Source organism: Tenrec ecaudatus, chromosome 16, assembly GCF_050624435.1.
Source record: "Tenrec ecaudatus isolate mTenEca1 chromosome 16, mTenEca1.hap1, whole genome shotgun sequence".
NCBI lineage: Eukaryota > Metazoa > Chordata > Mammalia > Afrosoricida > Tenrecidae > Tenrec > Tenrec ecaudatus.
The window spans coordinates 50,986,740-51,011,210 of NC_134545.1; the positions used below are offsets into that span (position 1 = coordinate 50,986,740).

At 44.7% G+C, this 24,471-nt stretch overlaps 1 protein-coding gene and 1 pseudogene across 3 annotated transcripts in view; one reads left to right on the forward strand and one right to left on the reverse strand.

Annotated features, from left to right (window-relative positions):
* AIFM2 (AIF family member 2) overlaps window positions 1-11,319 on the forward strand; it is a 35,500-nt gene extending 24,181 nt beyond the window's left edge. For all 3 annotated transcript variants that reach the window (XM_075533756.1, XM_075533758.1, XM_075533757.1), the window contains exon 10: window positions 178-11,319. In XM_075533756.1, the coding sequence (XP_075389871.1) occupies window positions 178-329 (152 nt within the window). In that variant the 3' untranslated portion in view covers window positions 330-11,319. The remainder of the gene's footprint in view (window positions 1-177) is intronic.
* A 2,689-nt stretch (window positions 11,320-14,008) lies between these two features.
* LOC142428865 (WW domain-containing adapter protein with coiled-coil-like) lies at window positions 14,009-16,532 on the reverse strand (annotated as a pseudogene).
* Between the last annotated feature and the right edge of the window lie 7,939 nt (window positions 16,533-24,471).

The following is a 24,471-nucleotide window of genomic DNA, read 5'->3' on the forward strand; positions in this document are numbered from 1 at the left end:
GCTTCCGCGTGGGGAAGCTTTTCCAAAAGTCTTTCAGATGACTGACCACCGGGACAGACTCTCAGAGCTGGTGACAGACTGACTCTGGAAAGTCTCACACTGCAGGCCCCTGACAGGGCTTCAGGCCCGTGTATGTCAAGCACGGTTTTAGTTGGTGCCCGTCTCTCCTCTCCGCAGGTGCGCTGACTTTCCTCCTGTCCATGGGAAGAAACGACGGCGTGGGCCAGATCAGTGGCTTCTACGTAGGTCGTCTCATGGTCCGGCTGGCCAAGAGCCGGGACCTCTTTGTCTCCACGAGCTGGAAAACCATGAGGCAGTCTCCCCCCTAATGGGGGCCAGAGAGGGGCCGAGCTTCACCGCAGACGGTCAGTGGACGACTGGACGGACAGCACCAGGCTGACAACTGTCAAAGGCAAGGTGTTTTCTGGAGTCAGATGCCTACAGTGTACTGACCAGAAACGCAACTGTGTAAAAGTAGAGAGAGAGGAATTAAACAGACAGAAACTAACCAAAAACTACCGCCGAGAGACTTCTTTCTGGGTTCAGCAAGATCTCCTGCACCTGTACTGACTGAAGGAGTCTGTGGTCTTGAGGAATCCGCCAGCTTTCTCCAGCCCAGGCTCCTCCTTGGGGGCAGGAGGGGGGCACGTTCAGAGCTCTCCGGAAGGGAAAGGAGAGAGCTCGGTGGCTGGCATTCCCTTGGTAAGGGCAGGCAGGACAACATGCAGAGTGAGATTAGCCAAGGCAGGTGAGTTGGCGTAGAGCCGACTTGCACCCAAACCTCTCCCATCACATCAGAAGGTAGGCATTCAAACATCTTGTACCCCCTAAATACGTAGATAGTTAATAGAAGCCAAATGTTTTAATTCCAAATTTATTTTTTGAACATTGATGAAAAATATTTGTTGAACACTTAATCAACCACACCACATCCATGGTTCCTGCATTCATGGAATTTGCAGATTAGGAAGCTGTTGCCATTCAGTACGATGTGAACTTGACACACCTTGTTAGAGGCCATCAAGTTGGTTCCCATCCACACTGCCCCTCTGCTCAACCGAATGCAACACTGCCCGCGCTCACACTTGTTCCTGTGTCTGAGCTCATTATTGGAGTCCCTGTGTCCGTCCATCGCGTTGAGGGCCTTCCTCTTTTTCACTGCCCCCCTACATTACTAAGCGTGATGTCCTTCTCTAGGGATCGGGCTATCCTGACAAGATGTCTAAAAGAGGTGAGACCAAGTTTTGCCATCTTGCCTCCAAGGAGGACTCTGCCCTTGTTTTCCCTTGTGGCAGTCCATGAAACTCCACATTCTTCCCTAGCACCGCCATGCATCGATGCTTCTTTGGTCTTTCTTATTCATTGTCCACATGCATGTGAGACAATGGCAAATGCCACGGTTTGGGCAGTTGACTTTTTGGCTATTGTCACCGTGTGTTTTGCCTCTTCAGCAAATGAAGATTCTCAAAGGCTTTCTGTCATTCACTTCACCGGGTCGACTGTACTTCCAGAAAGCAGCTGCTCCTCAGTCACATTTCGAGGGCCTTCTGACCCGAGGGGCTCGTCTTCTGGCACTGTCACCGACCATGCTCTGCTTCTGTTCGTTAGGCCGTCAGCGTCTGACAGCGCTTCAGAACGACGCAGAGGTGGTTAGCAGCTACTTCCTGTGAAGTGGGCTTCCGATTCCTTATTCATAGTCTGGAGTCTGGAAGTCTGCTGCTCACAGCAGTACCCAGGCCATCACAGCACAGCAGGTTGGCAGACACACAGTGCTCAGTCTGCTCAAGCAGTCTCCTGTCCAAGTACTAACCAGGGGTTCCGATGCATTCTGGGTGGTGCGGCCATACTCAGAAGTAGGGCAGATAAAAAGATTTGCCTGAAGTACACTTCCCTCAGCCTCTCTCAGGCCTCCCTCTCCGAATGCTCACGGAAAGCTCCGTCATCACTGCCTCGGTAGCCTCACTGGACAGACAGAGGAAATCAAGTCTCACAGCGAGTGCACCTCGGAGCCAGGCTTCCAGCTGCTGCTGCTGCAATTGCATTGATCCGCCATCGTTACTTCTACATCTGGAAGAGGAAATCTGGTTTTAATCCGCCTCTACCATAGTCCCTGGCGGTCTATTTTTAATGAAACTTTCTACAATCCCATTTTTAGATCCTGATTACTCCCGCCCTCCCGCCATTGATCGGATTCAGACTCGTGACAGCCCTGTATACCGTCTGGAGGCTGTAAGTCTTCATGGGACCAGATAGTCTCACCATTCTCCTGTGAAGCGACTAGTTGGTTAGAACCACCCACCTTGTGGTTAGCAGTCCAGCGCTTACCTGGCAGCTCCACCAGAACTCCTTGATTACACACCATAGGTAACATTGAAGAAGTGAGTTTTTCTAAAGCTAATGATTGAAATCAAACCCAACATGCCAGCCACTGGAGGCAGGGGCTGCCAGGCAAAGGGATCCTTTGGTGGCCTGTGATGGGTGAGACTCAGGAAGCAGAGCAGTGGTCAGGAGGGGACCCCTGGGCACTTGTGACACCATCCAGATGAATGCCGGAGGTCCAACAGGAGCCTTTGCAGTTTGGGCTTCTGGTTTCTTGGCCAAGCCCAATGCCAGTCATCTGATGGCACTGCCACTTGGTGATAGTGCCTGCCACCGCCTGTCTTAAGTGATATAAATGACTCATGTTTGACAGGGAGTTCCTGGGGGCACAAATGGACAAATGCTTGGCTGCTAACCAAGTCTACCTGGTCACACAGAGAGAGGCCTGGCAATCTACTTCCAAACAACCGGTGTGTTAGTCCAGGTAGACTAGAGAAACAAATCCATAGACATTCATATGTATATTAAAAAAGAGGTTTATATACAAGACCAGCTGAATATTGAGAAAATATCCCAGCCTACTCCACCACCAGAAAGATTACTCACCTTTCCAGGAACAAGCCTTACTGCGGAAGAAGCAGGCCACTGTGGTGCTCTCTGACCCGGGGCCCAGGGTAGTGGGGGTCTAGCTGGAGGCGGAGTTAAGCGATGGCAGCAGTTTCTCTTCATAGGAATCCGTGCGCCCCATGCCCTGCTTCAAGCACAGGAGACATGCGGAGGCAGAGGGGAGAGGGAAGGGAGGGTGGACAGGAGGGGACGCGTCTTCCCTGTGGGCAAGTCAAGGCAGCACCAGATGAGGCTTGAACTTCAAGGTGTCACAGTACGCTGAAAGGCACCTGGCTGAGGCAGCCGGAGGAGATGTTTCTGCTGCTGCCGACTGTCTTCCATCTTGTAGTTGCTAGGGGCACAACTTTGCGACTCCCCCTCGCTATGCCCCGAGTCTAGTCATTGATGGCAGACCTTGTCCGTTTAACTACAGCCTTCTAGATGGAGCTGCCATGGGACATAGTGGCTTCAAGCCAAGGAAAAGGCTACAGTAAAGAAAACAGTAGGTCTTTCGTTTCCCTTTTGATTTCCTTTTTCAAAGGAAACAGCATCAAAAGGACTGAAGGGAGAACTGTTTAGGAGACGTTACGGATGTTACTGGGGCTCAAGGTCAGAGACAGTGAAACAGAAAGCAGCAGTGAAACGTCTTTCCAGTTTTCCGCCCTTCCCTGTCGGTGGCCCGGCTTTGCAGCTATTTGGCATCCAGCTCGGCCGTCTCCTGTATGTAGATCCCCATGCACGTAATGTCCAAGAGAGGAAGTAAGCCTTCCGCGAGGATCCTCTGGATTTATCAGAGTAGGGTAAGTTGCCTTGAGGATGGCCTTTGATGTTGAGGGGGTAGCATGTCCCTTTTACAAGTGCATCTCTGAAGGAAGAGCAACGTTTCCCGACGTTACTCACCTGTTAACAGTAGTTCCTCTTCAAAAGTGCACATTGGGATCATCTGTGAAGACTATGGTAGATTGACGAAGGATCCCCCCCAAGGATCCACCAGGGCTCTAGCGAGTTGATTCCAACTCATAGTCATCCTCTAGCACAGGGTAGAACTGGCTCCTTGGATTTCTGAGATTGTAACTCTTTATGAGTAGAAAGCCTCCTCTTTCTCTCTTGGAACAGCTCGTGGTTTTGAACTCTTGGTTAGCATCCCAATGTGTAACCACTATGCCTCCAGAACTCAAAGGATGGAACCAGGTAATAAACATCCATCACTACCCCCAGGGCTCTCACTTCCTTCAATGTGAACATGTTGGTTACCTTTAGGACAGACAGGGACACTGTCGCTAGAAAGCTCCACCCTCCTGTGTGAGTATAAACACGGGCACTCACAGACGGCTGACCACGGTCAGAGTGCCTGCCTCTCCGCTTCCTTCCGTGCCCTTGCTGGGCCATATTTATATCCAGACTAGATATAAACATCGTCTCAAAATTTTTCTTTAAAAAGCATTTTTGCAGTAGTTTCTTTTTAAATTTTAATATACTTTAGGAAACTGTAAAAGTTGAGCTTTCCCACCAGTTCCAGAAAACAGCAGGCATTTGTACTGCCTAAGAACAGCAGAGGGCGCTAGATTTGAACAGGGACTACACTACAAAATGAAGTGTCTTTTTGAAGACATGTAAGCTAGGTTTGACAAATGACAACCACTTGGGAAGTGACTCAGTCATTCTTGATGAGTTTCATATTTCATTAAGTATTTTATACACAATTTCTGTTAATAGGCAATAAAACTTTCTATTAATGAATTATTTGAATCAACTATTAATGTTCAACAAGAATATTTCTGAAAATGAATCCCCAGATAGTTCACATTCTATGTATTGACTGAAGGAAATGAAAAATAATAGTTTGTTTTAACATGTTTTTTACAGCAGATGCCATTCATAGCTGACTAGCTTTGCTTTTTCTTTCCCTCCCATAACCATGTTCATTGAACCATTTTCATGTGAGCAAACAATGTACTTTCAACACACATGTCCAGCAATCCTTTAAGTCTGTTTCTAACAGGGTGCAAATGGGTTTCAATCATGCAGACGAACAAGTGGGTTATGTTCAATCGCTGCAATGTTAAGCTGCTGCCCAGAGGAATGAAAAGGTTATAGAAAGGTGCCATAACAGCAGTGCCTTAAGAAACAGAGTTACAGAGGTGCCTTTTAAAAAGGGAAAAAATCAGATCTAGGATTTCAGAGGGAAATGAAACACACAGGAAAAACACATTTCTGCAAAAAAAATGGAGAAGCACTACTCTTTAAAAATATATATTTATATTTAATAGTTTTTTGGCATTACTTCACATATCATAGAATGTAATTGTTCGATCATATTATGAAGATTTCAGCAAATATCACCACAATCAATTTCAGAACTTTTTATTCTCATACTCATTAGCTCATCCTCCCATGCCATGCCACTAGGCAATTATCAATCCAGTTTCTGTTTGGATAGCTCTGCCTATCCTGGATTTCACATATAGAAAATCATACAAAACAGAAGCAAACAAACAACAAAAAAGACCCAACAATAATGACTAGACCAAATATAGAAAATCCTCAAACAAAAAGAGAAAATATTAAACACTGTGACAACTTTAGAATGGGTCAAAAGGGAAATCAAATGATAAAGTATTATATTGTAATGTAACCACATCTGTCACAATCACCTTTACAATAATTTCTGATAGAGTATTCATATTGCTTGCCTATGATCAGGAATACACTGGAGACTTAATCCATGTGGGGACCCTGCAAATGGATTTTGGGTTTCTGCTGTCATCCATAGCCTTCTGAAAAAAAAAAAAGTTTTTTCCTCCCCACAAGTTAAGTCTAATAGCATGCCCTCCTTGGGATTTGGATTTTATTTTTTAAATATTTAAATAACACAGACTGATGTTCTTCTTCTACTTGGACTTAGTTGATGTCTCATTTAGATGGCTGCTTGTTTGAATACAAGCCTTTAAGATCCCAGATGCTGTTCTTCTGATGGCTGGTACTATCTAGATTTTTGGTCACATTTTGCTCTAGCACCCATATCTTCAGTAGGGATCTCTTCAGGAGGGTGAGCATGGCGTATGGCCATGTCATAAGAACTAATTGTTTGGGGATAGAATTAAATGAGGGACCCAAATCCATAAAAAACATTATAAAAAATCTCCCAGGGGCATAGGGTAATTCTGTTGTTAATGTTATTATTTTGCCAACGGTAGAAAACTTAAAAACACTATTGGGAAAAGAAGATTATACAAGATAGTCCAGCTTCAGACCGAAATACGTGAATTGTTTACTTATACAGAATATACTCTTAAGTGACTGGACACTTTATTCAAACAATGGGGGTTGATGACAGGGCAAAGCTTTCAATAATACTTATTCACAAGGGCAGAACCATGCTTGCCATATTAATACATGGCCTAATAAAGCAAGGAAGACATTAATATAGTAAATATATGGTAGTCCTGGACCATCATTCATTGAGCACCTCCAAAGCAAGAGATCTGAACCAACGACCACCAATTCCATAACCTTGGGATAGCCATCAGCTGCTTCCTCTCACACTAGGGAGTTTCAGCCTTCAGTCCAAGGGTGTATGTCAGCTTCTTAAATCTGTTACATGACTTGTGGGGTTTCCACATCAAATCCTGGTATTGTGCAAATCGTATGCAGGATGTTGTGCACCTCAAAATGCCAGAGTCTTAAATTTCAAATAGCCTATAGCATATGGCCCAGGTCACCAAGGGCTGAGTAGAAACGATGTCAAAAATGTCCAATTAGGAGCATAGTACCAGGCATATTCTTCCCTTAGGTTCTATATAAATATTGTTAAAAGGTTTTTTTCTTCATGGGAGCTTGCTCCTCTTGGTTTACCCACCACAGAAATATAAAAGACTTCTCTGAGACAGACATTCTGCCTCCCACCCTCCACCCCACCGTGTTGACTTTCCACTAGCTTCAATAATCACTCTTGTAGAAGGGTATGTTGATTTGGAGTGGCCTTAGCTCAATGTTGTATGGTAGCAACTGAATTGTTGTCTATCTCTCCCCTCATCTTGCAAAACTGACCCCAACTGAGGTGAGTTCTGCTCTGTTGAAGGACTTTTTAGATGTACATAAGAGGCTTCATGGGAACTAGCCAGGCTCTCTAGCTCATTTCTTCTGAGTCAGGATGTGTTAGTCTAGGTAGACTAGAGAAACAAATCCAGGGAAAGCCATATGTGTACTCATATAAAAGAGTAATTGTATACTAAGAAAACATCCCATCCCATTCCAGATCAAATCCATAAGTCTGATATTAGCCCATATGTCAATACCAGTCTGTAAATTCCTCTTCAGACTTACACAACACATGCAATGACACTGAGTGCCAGACAAGTGGGTGGAGAGTCTTGTGGATCCCATGGCAGTGGAAGCCTTTTAGCACTGACGTGGGTCTCCACATGACACCTCCAGTTCTAAGGCTCTGGGTGCTATAAGCTTAACTCCATATGTCTTGTCAGTAGGAATGTCTCACAGGAGATGAAGCAGAGAGAGTGTGTCTCACCTCCAGGGAGTTACCAGAATCCTCAGTAGGCCATGGCCTTACAGAGGCCTCATTGGCTATGACTGATTGACAGTCTAGATTCCACCCCTTTGCAAGTTGACAGGAGATTATGTAACTGCCACACTGGATTAGAAGATTACATAACCTAAGAATGGAAGCCTGCCTTGGTCTTGGTGTTTATCCTTATAGTAGTAGATTCATAGAGTATCTGGCTTTTTGTGATTGACTAACTTCACTCAGCAGAATGGTTTCCAGGTCCATCCATGTCATGAGGTTTCATTTCTGTTGGTATATACCAGAGTTTCTTTATCCATTCTATTGATGAGCATTTGAATGGTTTCTTGCTATTGAGAAATGTGCTACAATCACCGGGGAGAGCATACATCTGTTGATATCCTATCTCTTTTATCTTTGGTGTGTTTGCCTAGCATAGATGCTGCTGGGTTGTATGATATTTCTACTCCCAATTTTAGCGCCATATCACTTTCCACCATGGTTATACATATTTACAAATCCAAAAGCAGTGTATAAGAGCTTCAATCTTTGCACACCCTCTCCAGCATTTGTTCTTTTAAAAAATTGGACTTTCATTGTGGGTGTAAGGTGTTATCTCCTCATTGTTTTGATTTACATCTCCCATAGATGGATAATGATTGTGAGCATTTCCTGATATGTTTGTCAGCCATTTGAGTGGTGTCCCTTGTGAATGATCTATTCACTCCTTTGCCCACTGCATATTTTAGTAATTTCCCCTTGTTCATTGTGTCAATGCTCGAGTTTTTCCCAATCCACGGCCTCTTGCTTTACTCTTTTGATGTGAATAAATTTTAGTTTTAATAGTTCCTAGTTATCTAGGACCTAGATGTGCCTCCTTTATTACATTTGGTAGTCTGTGTATGCCCTGCAGTAGGGTCCTTAAGTTTGTCCCAATTTTCTAATTGGTGATCCCTATAGCTCTTGGGTTTACATTTAGATCTTTAATTCATATTGAGTTTGTTTTTGTGCATGGCAAGAGGTATGGGCCCTGTTTCATTCTTCTGCATATGGAAATCTTTGTGTGTTTTATTTTTCAGCACAATTTGGTGAAGAGAGTATCCCTTTCCCATTTAATGTTTTTCTGATTGTGTTGAAAATCTGTTGGCTTTAGGTGGATGCTTTTATTTCTGGGTTTTCTATTCTGTTCCATTGGTCTATGTATCTGTCACTGTATCAGTACAATGACTACTCTAGCTGGGCAGTAGGTTTTGAGGTCAGGTAGTGCAAGGCTTCCTAATTTGTTCTTTTTGAGAAGTTCTTCTTCTTTGCTTATTCTGGGCCTCTTCCCTCTCCATATGAAGTTGGTAATTATTTTTTCTGTTTCTTTAAAGAATGAAGTTTGACTCAGAATTGTGTTGTATTTTTAGATTGCTTTAGATAATATTGATATTTTTCACAATGTTAAGTCTTCCAATCCATCAACATGGTGTATTATTCCATTTGTGTGGATCTTTTTTGGTTTCTTGTAATACTATTCTGTAGTTTCCTTTGTACAGTTTTTTTTGTGGAGTGCTTGGGGTTTTCTCTCTATAAAACCATATTGTCAAAAAAACAAACAAACAAAAACCATATTGTCTGCAAATAATGAATCCTCTTGATCAGTAGCATGTGTGGAACCAGTTGTTTCATAATATGGTTCAAAATCACATCCTTAAGATACAGATCACTTAGTGCATGCATTAAATTTTTAAAAATGCAAGATTTCTGATTGATAAATTAAACCCCCAATTTTCTCTATTTTGTTTTTAAAGCTAATTTGGTAGACAGGTTTACATTTAAAGGCTATGTGTTTCGTCACCTCAGCATTGATTAGTTTTGGATACCTGAGCTTAGTTGCACATGGCTTCCTATGGCTTCACTCTACAAAACATATTTACAACATGAAGAATTATCTACAAGAAACCTACATTTCAAGGGTTTTGCAAATTGAGCTTGTATCTTTCCCCTGAATTAATCGGCACAGACTCATCCTCTTGTCATTTCTTTTGCCCAGAGAAAAAGTCCAAAGTCTACTTAAATATGGTTCAAAAATGTCAAGATTGGGTAACAGATTTACAGTTCTGCTCTCAAACCATGTGCAATCACTCACATCTTTAAACCATGAAAGAATTGTGGGTTTTTAGCCTTTTGATTTCCTTCATTTGTTGTTTAAAAAATAGTGTCCCTTTGATATACTTTTTTTAATACCCTCCTTGCTTTATTAAGATGTGTATTAATCTGTTAGGTCTGGTTCTGCCACTGTCAGTGAATATTATTGAAAGTTTTGTCTTATCACTAACCCCTACTCTTTTTGGAAACAGTGTCCAGTCATTTAAGAGTTTAATGTGTACAAATCAATAATTCATTTATTGTGGTTTGTAGCCAGCCAATACTTGTATAATTTCCTTTTCAAAAGTGTTTGAAAAATTGTATATCATTGGCTAAGTTAGTGACCCAATCAATAAAATTATGCCCCAGGGAGATGGTTGATAATGTTCTTTAACATAAAATGACAACAATGTCTTTAAGGTGAACCAGAAACAATATAAAGCATAGATTTGGGGCTCACAGTTAATTCTAGCTCCAATCTAAGAACAATTAGTTCTTATGACACAGCCCCACTGGATACTTGCCCTCATGGAAATATGGGTTCTATAGCAACCTGTGATCCAAAAAGGAGATGGTGTCCATTATCTGAAAGAATTGCACCGGAAGTTTTAAAGGCTTGTCTTCAAACACCAGCCATCTAAGTGAGGCATCAACTAAGTTCACAGGGAAGAAGCATACCAGCCTGTGTGATTCAAGGATTTCACAAAATAAAACCCAAATCTGAGGAGGGAATGATACCAGAGTTTCAAATGTGAAAACCCAGTTTGCAGAAAACTATGAATGACTGGAAGCCTGAAATCCATTTGCAGGATTAAACTCTACATGGATTAACCTTCTGTTGAGTCCCCTCTGACCATAGACCAGGGATGTGAATAGTCTTGATATCATGCAGCGTTCAATGGAAAGTGCTTCATTGTCACGTCCCGTGGGACATCAAGATCATGGACACCTGAAAGAGGGACTGGGAATGAAGATGGGCAAGGGCGCGAGAAATGGAGGCAAGACAGGAATCTGATCAAGCCTCGTTTATTGAGCTGAGAGCAGAGGTTTAAATAAGGTACAGCTGAGGTAGCCAATAGTCGTGCATCTCTAAATAAGGAAGAAATGGCGGGCAACTGGTCAAACAGGTAAGTATGCTAATGAAGCACACCTGGAGAGCCTGGGGGGAGATGCCATCAGTCATGTATTGACCAATGAGCATAGCAGCTGCTAGTGAAAGAGCACCAATCCTAGCAAGGGTCAAGGCAGCCACCCTCTGGCGGGAATTGAGACAAAGGGCAGTAAAACCTCAGGGCAATTTGTATGGCAGGAAACAGAGTAAATTCATGGCTTAAATCCAGGGTAGGGAGACACGCAGTTCCCTACACTTCATGGCAGATGTAGTTAGGTTAAAGTTTAAACCTTATCATTTGATCTCCCTTTTGACCCATTTAAAAATTGTTCTAATTTTTGTTTTTTCTTTTCTATTGGAGTTTTTTCTATATTTTATATTGTGATTGTTATTAACTTTTTGTTCCTTGCTTTTGTATGTTTTCGGTATGTGAAATATAAGATGGGTTAATATTTAGAGACAGTAACTGGATCAATGATTTCTTGAGTATAGCAGGGCAGGTTGGGGGGCAAATGGAGCTAATAATGAGTTAAAGAAAGAAGAAAATGAAGAAGTAAAACCTAACTATTCTAAAATAGATGTGGTAATGATTGTACAGCTATTCTTGATACTATTGAACTTTGAATTATATATGTGGATTGTATGCCAATAAAATTGGTTTTAAAGAGTACCCATTGCTTTCACTAAGTTGTTTGAATTTCTCATACTCAGACTAAAGATCTTAAATTTAAAAATTCATACATATTTCTGATATGTGGACACTTCACATATGTGTTAGGCAGGGTTCTCTAGAGAAACAAAACCAGGATACTTATGAATATATATATGAGGATAGGTTTATACAGCACAAAGGAATATAACTGCTAATTAGTCCACACAGTTGTACAGAGGACTCAGTTCAATTCACTTCTATGGAGCAGTTAATATACTGGAAGTCCTTCAACTCACGTGGGTTGCCAAGTCCAAGGCCAAGGAGGCACACAGCAGTCTTCCCTTGGGTGAGGCAGGCAGTCTGCCAGCAAAGCAGCAAACAGCAGGGTGGGTCAGCAATAGTCAGTAGCTCAGGAGCTGAGCAGAGCAGGCCTTGATGGGATATAGAACTCAAGAAATGCAAGGCGACAGGATCAACCAGCCTCAAGCTCAAGGGATGTACATACCAGCAGCATGGTGAAGCAGGTCTTGAAGGAGCCTCAAGCTCTAGCGAGATGATCCATGGGTTGGCTTGGCCCACAGGTGGTGAAGCACCCAGGTTGAGGCAAAAAACTAGCTAAAGTAGCAGCACACTGGTCCAATCGCCAGAGAACAAGCGGTGGGGGGAGGGGGGCGCTTGCAGAGCAATTTATCTCTTTGCCTTCCAAACTACAACCTGATTAATCCCACATGTTCCTGTTGGCCAGGTTGGCACAGTAAACCTATCACATCATGAGCTTCTTCATGCAATCGTGATGTCTGCTTCTCTGAATGATCTGCAGCCCATCCTTGAACATATTTTTTGAGGTTTTCTTTCTTTATCTATTTTTAGTACTTCTGCTTGAGATGGGGGATAGATCAAGAGATGGGAGGGGTGTGTGAGTATCAATTAATAGGCTTTATGGAGAAATATGACCCGCGGAGGTTTTTTTATACTAGAAGAGAGAGCAAAGAGGCAGAGTGAAGGGAGATCAGAGAAAGAGAGGTATCAGAATGGCCCCAGGCAAGAGCAAGCAGGATTGAGATATGAGAGTAAGCCTCAGAGCAAGAAAAGAGACAAGAGCAGGACCAGTGCCCAGGGGATCAGAGAGAAAGGGTTAGAAGAGAAAGGGAGATTTTCTTTTATTTAAAAAAATTATTGGGGGCTCTTACCACAATCCATATTCATCTATTGTATCAAGCCATTTGTACATATGTTGTCATCATCATTTTCTGTTTTTAAAATACTTTTATTGGGGGCTCTTACATCTCTGATCACAATCCATACTTTCTTCCAGTGTCAAGCACATTTGCCACCATCATCATTTTCTAAACATTTTCTACTTGAGCCCTTGATATCAGCTCATTTTCCCCTCCCTTAAACCCCTTCCTCCCTCATGAACCCTTCATAAATTATAGATTATTTTTATATCTTATATCATCCTTTCTCCCTTCACCCTTTTTCTGTTGTTTGTCCCCCTGGGAAGGGGTTATATGTCAATCCTGTAATTGATTCCCCTTTCCTCCCCCCATCTTCCTCTTATCCTCCTGGAATCTTTTTCATAATTGGTCATGAGGGGTTTATCTGTCCTGGATTCCCTGTGTTGCATGCTCTTATCTGTAGCAGTGTACATGTTCTGGTCTAGCTGGATTTGTAAGGTAGAATTGGGGTCATGGTATTGGGGAGAAGAATTAAAGAACTAGAAGAAAGTGGTAAGTTTCATCCGTGCTATACTGCACCCTGACTGGCTCGTCTCCTCCCCACAACCCTTCTGTAAGGGGATGTTCAATTGTGTACAGATGGGCTTTGGGTCTTCACTCCATACCCCCCACCCCATTCACATTGGAATGATTTTGTTCTCAGTCTTGGATGCCTGATACCTGATCCCATAGACACCTCATGATCACACAGGCTGGTGTGCTTCTTCCATATGAGTTTTGTTGCTTCTCAGCTAGATGGCCGCTTGTTTATCTTCAAGGCTTTAAGACCCCAGACACTGTATCTTTTGATAGCCAGGCACCCTCAGCTTTCTTCACATTTGCTATGAACCCACTTTGTCTTCAGTGATCGTGTCGGGAAGGTGAGCATCATGGAAGGCCAGGTTATTAGAACAAAGTGTTCTTGCATGAGTAGAGGCCCAATGTCCATCTGCTACCTTAATACTAAACCTATAAATATATGTACATAGATATTATTCCCCAATCATTATATGTAATATACTTACATATGTACATGCCTATATTTAGACCTCTATAAATGTCCTTGCCTCCTAGTTCTTTCTTCTACTTCCTTTTACTTTCCTCTTGTCCCACTATCATGTTCAGCCTTCAGTTGGGTTCAGTAATTCCTCGCTGTTACATTGCCCTTGATTAAGCCCCACTAGGCATTCTACGCCCTTCTCTCCATTTTTAGTTCCCTTGGCTCTGTGTTGGTTGACACATACTGCCCTCCCGCCCCTTTCTTTCTTCCACCTCCCCTTCTCCCGAGTCCCCCTGGAACCATGGGTCCCATTGTTTTCTTCTCCGAATTGTTTATCCCACCTATCTTAACTAGATAAACATGCAGAGACATTAATAAGTGCAAAAACCAGGCCAAGCCAAGCAAAACAACAAAGGAAGACAAAACCTACAAACCAACAACAAAACCCAAACCAAAATAACAGTAACAAAATGAAAGCCAATGACAAAAAAGGAAAAAAAAGTATAAATAGTTCCAGATCTGTTTGCTGATCTTTAGGAGTGTTTGCCAGTCTAGTCTGATGGGGTGCTACTCTGTCCCCAAAGTCTATTTTTGGTATTTCCCAGGGACTTCATCACTTTGCTCCCCTTGCTGCTGTGTTGCACGCCCTTAGTGTTTCACCCCAGTGTGATGAGGTCAGATCGGGAACAATTCCTGTAGCGCTACAGTTCAGTGAGGGACGGCATATCTTGTGGTGGGGCTGGCCTTATGGTCCTTTCTGTGGGCTTGGTGGGCCACAATGTGTTCCACTATCTCTCCTGCCCTCTTCGTTTCTCCTGTGTGCTCTCAGACGTGCCCCTCCCCACAAACTGTAGCTTCAGTGCTGTCCGCTGAAGTACATTCTTCTGGTGGGGGGGCGGATTTTATGAAATTTTCATTGAGATATGCTTCTAGCATAGACATTAGTCACATGTCTGTTAGGCAGATGAATTTGGTGGTAAACCTGCTGCATTTGATGCATTACGACAAGACACATGATTTGAACCAGGTGAAGGACTTGTCTGGTGAGAGTGCTGAAGATTTCTTGGAGAAACAGGTAAATTACCTTGCTGTTTTTCAAAAGGTACAGGCTATTGAGTAGCTGGTTGTGAAACTTATCCTTGCATAACTATTGGAGTACTAACCTTTGGCCGTGATGAAGCAGGAGTACTAATCAAAGGCTTGATAGTTACTGTGTTAGATCCCACCTGAGATCTTGGGGATGATGCACCAGATATGCAAAGCCTTGGAGAACGAGTAGCTGGTGGTCTTGAGTAGAGTGGAGCAGCTTGAGAAATCAGAGAAGTGATGTGGAAAGCCACTGGTCCAGCAGTAAGAATGTAGGATCGTAGACTGCAGTGAGGCTCGTGTCATAGCTGTTTCATTTACTTTGGATGTATCCACATTGCAATTATTAAGCCACAGTGTAGCTTGCAAAGCAGGAAACCACTGTCTAAGACTGGAATCCTGAAATAATGGAGTTTTTGGTGACTGTGGAACATGTAATAGGCATAGGTGGTGGCGATACAGATTTGTCTTCTGAAGTAGATTCTTTTTTTGCTGTTTTCTATGCAGGGGCAGATAATGTGGGTGAGGGCAGTTTTGATAAAGCAGATGCTCCATTAGCTGGTGATCAGATTGTAAAATAAATGGACTAGAAGGCACAGGGTTTGGGGTAGCAGTTTGATGAAGCACTGGTTTGATGGGGTGCTGTACTAGAAATATTGTGAGCCTCTGCTCTTGACAGTCTGTAGTCTGTCCTTATGTCTGCATATTTGAGATGAAATCTTCTGTGGGAGCAATTACTGGCATGACTGGAATGCTTGTCTACCACACCACTGGAAAACCCCCAGACAGCTGTTGCTTTCATCACCGCTCTTCTGCAACCCCTGTCTTCTGGGAAGTTATTGACAACCATGTCTCTTGTCTCTGTTCTCTTTGAAGCCACTCTTGGCTTTGCCCACTGGGAAATTCCTGTTCAGCAATTGTACAAGTATCTCCCCCCACACCAAAGACCTAATATGCTCAGAGTAATCATTTGCAGCATCCTAAAGTGTATCTGAAGTTTTGCCTGGATGCTTTCTTGGATTAGAAAGTGAATTTGAACTATGAAGTATACTGTGGTTGTGCGACTTAAAAAAAAATCCTTTTATTGGGGGCTCTTATAGGTCTTATAACATTCCATACATTAATTGTGTCAAGCAAATTTGTACATATGTTGCTATCATTATTTTCTAAACATTCACTTCCTATTTGAGCTCTTGGTATCAGCTCCTTTTTTCCCTCCCTCCCTTCTCCTCCCTTGATAAATTACAAAGTATTTATTGTTTTTGGAATTTATGAATTGTGGAGTTATGCATCAATCATTGCAATAGGTTCCCCCATTCCTCCCCTCCTTCTCCCACCTTCCCCCTACCTTCCTGGTGTTGCTACTCCCATTTCTGTTCCTGAGGGTTTATCTGACCTGGATGCCATGTGTTGTGAGCTTTTATCTGTACCAGTGTGCATGCTCTGGACTATGTGTGACCTTTCTTGTAGAGAATAACTGGTCCACCCTCTCTCTAACTCTGTGAGCATGTACCTTTTTGGCCTATGACATGGGCGTCACTATATTTGTTTTCTGGAGTATCAGGTCTTCCCAAAATTGTATTAGGTGGTGAAGGATCTGAGGTGTCATCCATCTTTACAGGTCTGTGATCACCACTGCTGCGGTGACTCTTTGATCACTATTTAAGTGCCTGGTGAGCCTGTGGGTTCCCAGTCCGGCCCTGAAGTCTGCACTTTCCTTGAATACATACCGTCGGTGTGCGACCTGTGAGCGTGTGTCCCCGGAGGGAGGTGCGGGACTTTTGGCCATCTTGCTCCAGGGGACACCGTGCCAAAGAGCGGGGGCAGGGCCAGATGTGTCCGGCTATCCTCTCAGAGCCTGCCTTCTCCTGCTCTGCCGCCGCGGCCCAACACATCTTCTCAGCCTTACCCCTCTTCAATCTCCATTCTTCCGCTGCCCACCACTTCCCCAGATCTGCTATTTCACGACTTCATTCATGGCGTCTTCTTTCCAGTTACGTTCCGAACTTTATCTGTGGGCCCATCACCTTGGCCCGCTAATTTACCACTTCTCCCTATTAATAACCTCTAGTTGACCACTTCTCACTAATAAGCCCAGCTCGTCCCTCGTTTCCCCGTGTGACCTCCAGGCCATCGCACCCCGCCGGCCCCGGGCGCCCGCGTCTCGCCGCCCCAGCTCGCCCACCTCCGATGCCTCTCCCGCGTGGGCACCGGGTTTCCTCCCGGGAGCCCCGCCCTCCGCCGATCCCAGGACGCAGCCTCGCTCGCTCGTTCTCCAGTCCGATCGCCACAGCTCCCTCCCGGGCCCCACAGACTCGGCTCCCCTTCTCTGCCGGCTCCGCTCCGGGCCCTGGACCCCGGCGCCATCGCGCCCACCTCCGTCCGACCCCACGGGGCCCGCAGCCATCTCCACTGGGCGTCGCCCCGTCCTCCGCCTTCCCGTCCTCCGCCTTCCCGTCCTCCGCCTTCCCGTCCTCCGCCTTCCCGTCCTCCGCCTTCCCGTCCTCCGCCTTCCCGTCCTCCGCCTTCCCGTCCTCCGCCTTCCCGTCCTCCGCCTTCCCGTCCTCCGCCTTCCCGTCCTCCGCCTTCCCGTCCTCCGCCTTCCCGTCCTCCGCCTTCCCGTCCTCCGCCTTCCCGTCCTCCGCCTTCCCGTCCTCCGCCTTCCCGTCCTCCGCCGGGACCTCGCCGGATCCGGAAGCGGGACGCCTTCCGGGGCGGGGCCTCAGCGGCGAGACGCCGCCGCCCGCGCGTGCGCAGCTCCTCCCGCGGCCGAGCCGCCCGGCGGACTCCGACTGCACACACGCCGCCTTCTGCCCCGGAGGCCGGACGGCGCTCCCCCCGCGGGCGCTCCCCGTCCCGCCCCGGCCCCGCGGGCGCCCCTCGGCCCGGGAAGTCGCGCAGGGTCCCGGGGTCTAGCCCTGGGCAAGCTGGTGCCGCCTGGACTCAGCACTTTTGTGAGGTTCTCGACGGGGCAAGACTTCAGTTCGGCTTCACACGAGAAGGAATTCACGCGAAGCCTGGTTTGTCACCCAAGTGAGTCCTGATGAAGGTCGGAGAAGTCGCAGGTTTTGCCGTCTCAAAGGGGGACTCGCCATTTCAGGGACGCGTGCAAATCGCGGGGAAGCCGCGCTGGGGTCCACCACGGCCCACGGACAGCCTCGAGCCCCGCGTGCCCACTCGGGGTGAACTGGGCCTGGGGGACCTGCCTGGCCAAGCGCAGAACGAGGTTAAAAAAGACCACTGTAAACCTCTGGCTGGGAGGCGTGGTCGCAGGTAATTGTTGACCCATTGGTTGAACTAAGCCCACCTGGGCCTACTTTGGGCCGCCCAGGTGTACCACCCAGGTGTACCACCCACCTGACTTTGGGCCTGATTTTGCGCATTACCATTTAAGGGGTCTTCGTGGGTGGCTAATGTTCGCCTGATTCCGCCCCAATTCCCTCTATGGGGCCTGTACAGGCATGGGAGGGACCTCCCCTTCCCTACCCTGGCTCCCTAACACTTTTCCCTGGGCTCCCCCCTGCCTCTGTAGAAAGTCCAACGGAATCCGTCTCTGCCCCTGCCACGCCACTACCTATTGCAGGGCACCCTTACCTGAGGTCTCACTGTATGTCGACCATCTAGGCCCCTGCCCACTGCCCAGTGGGCACCATATTGGAATCAGATTCTTTGTTGCAACATTCCAGGCCTTTCTAGTCACCAGTGCAGTTTTCTGTTTTCTTTAAACTTTTTCCCAATGTGTCCTCGTAATTGTGATTGTCCTGTGTCGTTCAGGAAACCCTATGATCATTCCTTTGAAATTCCAAAATAATCATCATGCTCTACCCTTCAGGTTGACCCCTCTGCCTGAAACTGCACTGGTCCGAAACTGCACTGGTCCAGCGGCTCCTCCCAAAGCCACTGCTCTGACTGGATGCTCGTTTGAAGACCCCCTTACAGGACTGTCAGACACACATATTACTGCACTAAGCTCAGAACTATGTTTAAACGTGTTTTGTTTGAAATAAGCCTGTGCATGTCTGAACGGGAACTGTAGGTGCAATACTTTTTGGCACAGCCTTGTATGTAAAGTAGGAGCATTGTCATTTTTTGAGAGACAAAACAGAAGGCCACCTAGCAGAATCCACAAAGATAACGGGATCCTGAAAGTTTGTCAGGGGCCATCTAAGATGCAGTTACTATTGGTCTCTCTCTGCTGGGACCAAAGAAGAGGACTAATGGATAGCATGTATTTTAGCTTCCACTAGCCCAAGACCAGAAGAACTAGATGATGCCTGGTAGCATGTATAATGACATCAACACTAAGCTATAAAATTAACAGGCAATTCTGTATAAATTTTTACAATCACTAATTTTAGATAGAATAGCACATGAAATTGCCATCATTCAAAAATGGTAATAATAAGCACAGCATAAGTACCATATGTACTTGAATATAAGCCGACCCGAGTATAAGCCAAGGTACCTAATTATTAACTGGGAAACCAGAAAAACTGATTGACTTGAGTATAAGCCTAGGGTGGAAAATGCAGAAACTATTGGTGAGTTTCAATAATCAAAACAAATGAAAATAAAATTACTAAAAATTGAGACATCAGTGGGGTAATGTATTTGAATATTTATTTTAAATAAAAAACAAAAGGACAAGTCATTTAACATTAGTAAACCAGCATAGTAAGTGGAAAATAGGTTCAACAAAAACAATAAGGTATCAAAAATGATATCTTAAGAGTACTATTCCCTGAGTTCAATCAGCAACCAAGCTAAAATGTAGAGTTAAAATCCTTGAAAACTGGATTCCTCATCATCATCCGTATCCCAATGCAGAGCTTTAGCTGGTGTGAGGTCATCATAGACACTGTCCTCACTGAGATTGCTGTCATCACCATCACTGCTGTCATTTTCATACAAAGTGCAGTCTTCACTGCCATCCAAAGCATTACTAATACTACATTTCTGGAAGGCACATCGCACCATGTCTTCTGGAATGTCTTCCCATGCATCCTAAACCCATTTTGCTAATAACTTTGTCAGGCTTCATGAGATTTCCTCCTTGTGTTAGTTGGGCTTGACCAGATGACATCCATTCATGCCACATCCTTCGCGCACGGTCTTTAAAAGGCTTATTCAAAGGTACATCCAGAGGCTGCAGTACAGATGTAAGCCCACCTGGAATAATGGCTAAAGTAACTTTACTAGATGTTGCCAAATTTTTTTATGTTATCTGATAGGTGGTGGGCTCTGAACATATCCCAAACAAGTAATGATGGCTTTTTCTTTAAGGCTGCTCCTGGTTGTCGGTTCCAAACTTACTCCAGCCATTTTTTGTTCCGTCTTCATCCATCCAGCCTTTAACATGTACACGCACAGTAATTCTTGGTGGAAATTGATCTTTTTAGTCAAGGTCTTTCTGTTAAAAATATTGACAGGATGCAGCTTAGTTCCATTAGCCAAACATGATAGAACAACTGTAAAGAACTTTTTTTCATTTCCTGTGGTTTTGAGAAAAATGGTTTTTTCTCCTAAACGTGCCACAGTTCTGTTTAGAAGATCAAAAGTCATGGCAGTTTCATCCACATTCCCAATATCTGCCAGGTCATAATTATAAATCCTTCTTTGTTTTATAATAAATGACTGGAATTACATAATTTTTTCTTCAAGGTCTTGTGGCAATTTCTGGGGAAATCTTTGTTCCTTGTTTCAAACAGAATAGGCCAAACCTATTCATGAAGCAGGTATACCATCCTGCTGATGCAGCAAATTTTTCAATGCCTGGTGCTTTATTTTTGTCATCTTTAGTCATTTGTAGATCATGTATGCAGATTCCCATGCGTGTTACGCAGTAACCATTTTGACGACACTCCATAACCCCTTATGCAATTCACTCTCTAGAGCCCCATAAAAAGATGTTAAACCATGACGAGCTGTTTAAGCTTTTGGAATCTGTTCCAAGTCAGCCTTCATTTTCCGCTACTCCCTCACTTGCTTTTTGTCAACACAGAATTCCCTACTTGCAATACTGTTATTGCTCTCTTCTGCTCTTGACACAACCTTCATTTTGAAACCACCCTCATATGACCTGCGTTTTTTAGTTCAAGTGTATCCATTTCTAATAGGATAAAAAACCAAGACTTTGGAAAAGAACTTTCATGGTAATGCTCCCTCCCCCGCGACGTGTTAGCAGGGAGGAAGTGGGGACTCCGGGATGCAGGATGTGAATTAACACAGAGACCAGAGAGGAGAGACAGAGTGCAGCCACAGACACATCCTTACCAGTTCAGCTGCTGGCGTAAGTGAATCCTACGGGTGCTTCTGCGAATTGGAGCAGTTCACGTCATAGGATGGCTCTGATTGGTTAGATGTGAGTAAACAAACATTCAAAGCCCTGCAGTGTCAGCGGGACTTTGAATGAACATCGGAGAAATGGCAGTCACCCTCGAGATAACGGGCACTCATCCTGTTATCTTGGGGCCCCCTTGCTGGGGTCCCTTGCTGGGGTCCCTTGCTGGGGTACCACTGACCCGTGTATAAGGTGAACCCCAGGTTTTCAGCACATTTTTTGTGCTGAAAAACTTGGCTTATACATAAGTATACGTACGTGGTATGTTATATTAACTAAGAAAATGTGATGAAGAAAACATTAGGATAAAATAAACATTTGAGTTAAATACTTATATCGATTTCATAACAAAATGCACTAACATATAGTACATTTTTTCCATATCATGTTTTTCAAGTTATTAAGCAATGGGCATTGTGTTTTAAAAAGGGGAACGAATCTCAATGATTGTGTATTCCCTCCCCCACTCACACCCACATGGAAATAGACAACAGAAATGTGATTGAAGGGAGACTGGATGGTGTAAAATATGAACATAAAAATAATTTATAAATTATCAAGGCTTCAGTGAGGAGGAAGGGGAGGGGAGGGAGCGGGGAAAAGGAGCTGATGCCAAAGGCTCAAGTAGATAGAAAGTGTTTTGGAAATGATGATGGCAACAACATGTACAAAGGTTGGGGAGAGTACTGGACATTCATGCTGATATAGTCTGGCTGCTCAGCTCTTTCTCTTAAAAAGGATCACTCTTAAAATAAAATGTGTGTGTATATATCTTTATAAAATGAAACAATTATTAAAAATGAAGAGTCTAAAGCAGTGGTCTGCATACACTATGATGCCTACCTGATATGATGCTCAGAGTGGGCCTAATCCTTAATCATTTAAAAGCATGAAAAATTGAGTATGTGCTTTACTGCAATAACAAGGAACCCTTGTGGTGCAGTGCGTTAAGCTTTGGGCTGCTAAGCATAAGTGGGCAGTTCGAACTGACTAACTGCTCTTTGGGAGAATGATGAGGCTGTCTGCTGCCATAAAACCCTAAGGAGCGCTGTCCTATAGGGTCGCTGTAAGCCAGAATCAATTTTATGACAGTGGGTTTGGTTTTAGTGAAAAGGCAGAGGCAGAACTTTTTTCTTTAAAAGAGAAGCTTCTTGGGCGTGCATGCGTGTGATCTCTCCACTTGGCATTTGGTAACAAGCAGGGTCAATTTTCTATCAAAATAAGGAAGAATGGAAGCAAGGTCCAGTGTGTTTGTGCTGGTGGACACAAGATGGAAGACAGTGTGAACTGAAGATCTAAGAGATGAGAAATTTGTGACTGCTAGCTAGAGATCCGGAGCAGGCTGAGATACGGAGCTGGCTGGAGACCTGTGAGCAGGCCAGAAAGCTCTTGTCTTCTCTTGGCTGGAGATACCAAGCTGGAGCTGAGTCAGTTTCCGAGGACATCCTCAGCCAAGGGCAGCACGGTGACCAAATTGCCTGCCCTCACATCCTCAAGGTGATCAAGCTGCCTGTCTTCGAATCCCCCTTCCAACCGCAAACATCGGAATCACAGCTCTGAGGGTCTGGGAAGAGGGGACTGGAGGGGGCACTGAGAGCATGGATAACTGTGTAGCCCCACTCAAGGGAGTGAATGGCAGCATTGTGTGTGAAAGGAGCCGATGGATGGATGGATGGGGTGAGACACAAATAAATAGATAAATGTTCATGGGGGGGGGTTGGGGAGGGAGGGGATAAAGGGAAGCTGATGTCAAGGAGCGCAAGAGGAAAGTGTTTTGAACCAATTGTGATGGAAATTATACAATACTGCTTGATGTGATTGAACTTTGAAATGTATGACATTTGTAAGAGCTCCCAATAAAATGATTAAAAACAATGCTTTTATACAGCACAAAATCTGGACCAGTGTTTCCATAAGTGGACGATACCCTGGGCGGCTCCGGAACAGTCCAGGGAGTGGCAGAAGTGGACACCTTCGCTTTATCCTGAATTATAGACTATTGCACTGAGGTTTTTAATTGCTGGGGGGCAAGGTGCCCTTGTCTTATTCACAACGTGAATATTCCAGCCCATGGAGGTTGAAGATGAAGGGCGTAGAGGGCCACTCCTTAGAGACTCTGTCCTCACTGGCTCCTTTTCCTTTGTCTTATTACTTAACAAGTGGCAGCGCCACGAGGTCTCTGTGTCTTTTCCTCAGTGCAGTCTATGCCAGTGTAGGGTAGCTCATTCAGTTTAGGGCGGCAGCTACCATCTACCAGCCCATGCTACAGTCTAGCCCTGCCATGGTGTTGCTTAAGACAGCCTCACCTGGGGCTTCCACAGGTAACCCAGCCTCCTGTTCTATCCACCTCCACTGGGATTAGCTCTTCTCTCACACACTGCTCTGTGATAACTCTACGTTTTCTACCTCTTTCCCAGTCGCCTGCTACCTCATGCAGCTTAGGCATCTTTGCGCCTCTTCTCCATGCTGATTGTCATTGTCTGGGTGAAGACTTTTCCCCTTCTCGTCCAGATCATAGTAAATGGGTTCCTGCCCCTAGTTTTTTCCTCAGACCCATGCCAACGATGCCACAACTCCACAGAGAGCTCAGGACAAATTAGAAAAAGCTGTCCCTCACTTCCCTGATTTTGTTAGAACAAGACACTCTTTACTGCCATCTGCTGGAAATTTTTGTAGTAAATAGAGTTGATTCTGCAGAAGAAAAGTGCTCGTGGGAAGTTTCTAAGGCTATAAATCTTAACTTAGCAGAAAGTGTCAGTCTTTCTCCCACAGAGAGGCATATGGGTTTGAACTGCCCACCTGGGAGTTAGCCCAATGCATACCCAATGATGCTAGCAGGGTTATTGATGAGACTATTGTATAAGTAAATAATGAGCCAATGCTCCCAGGACAAACATAGGCTCCTGTGTGCCTCTGGCCCCAACATTTTTGTCAGATGATCAATAATAACTTTTTTGTGTGCCTGTCTGTTCCAAGACTCCTTATTTAACACAATCACTGACACTGAACTTATGACCAACCCCCTTTGTAACTCATGTCTGAACCAAGTGTATGACACACACATCACAGTCTTTTTGTGCTCAAGAACACAGCACTGTGCTTGGGAGCCACTTTCAACAGCAACATTTCCAGCAAAAAAGCATAAAAACTATTGAAAAACATGGTAGCAAACATGCTTTGGCAAGGACACTTGTTTAGAGCAAGCGATCTGAAACAAGAGGGCAGATTTGACCTCAGCTGCGAGCATTCACCTTGGGAGACTATTTTTTTCTGCATTGTAAATTTCTGTGAGAGACTGTGAAAGTCACAATGTGGATTTGGGAGCTACAAATAAATCTCAGCAACTAGGCAAATTCACAAACATAAGCCCAGGAGTCGTGAAAATTAACAGCATGCAACCACAAGTATTTGATTCTGGAATGTGAACGGCAGTTCTTTAAATGTGTGCCTGTGCAGCGTGCGACCTGCACAACTGTACTTGGTGGCCC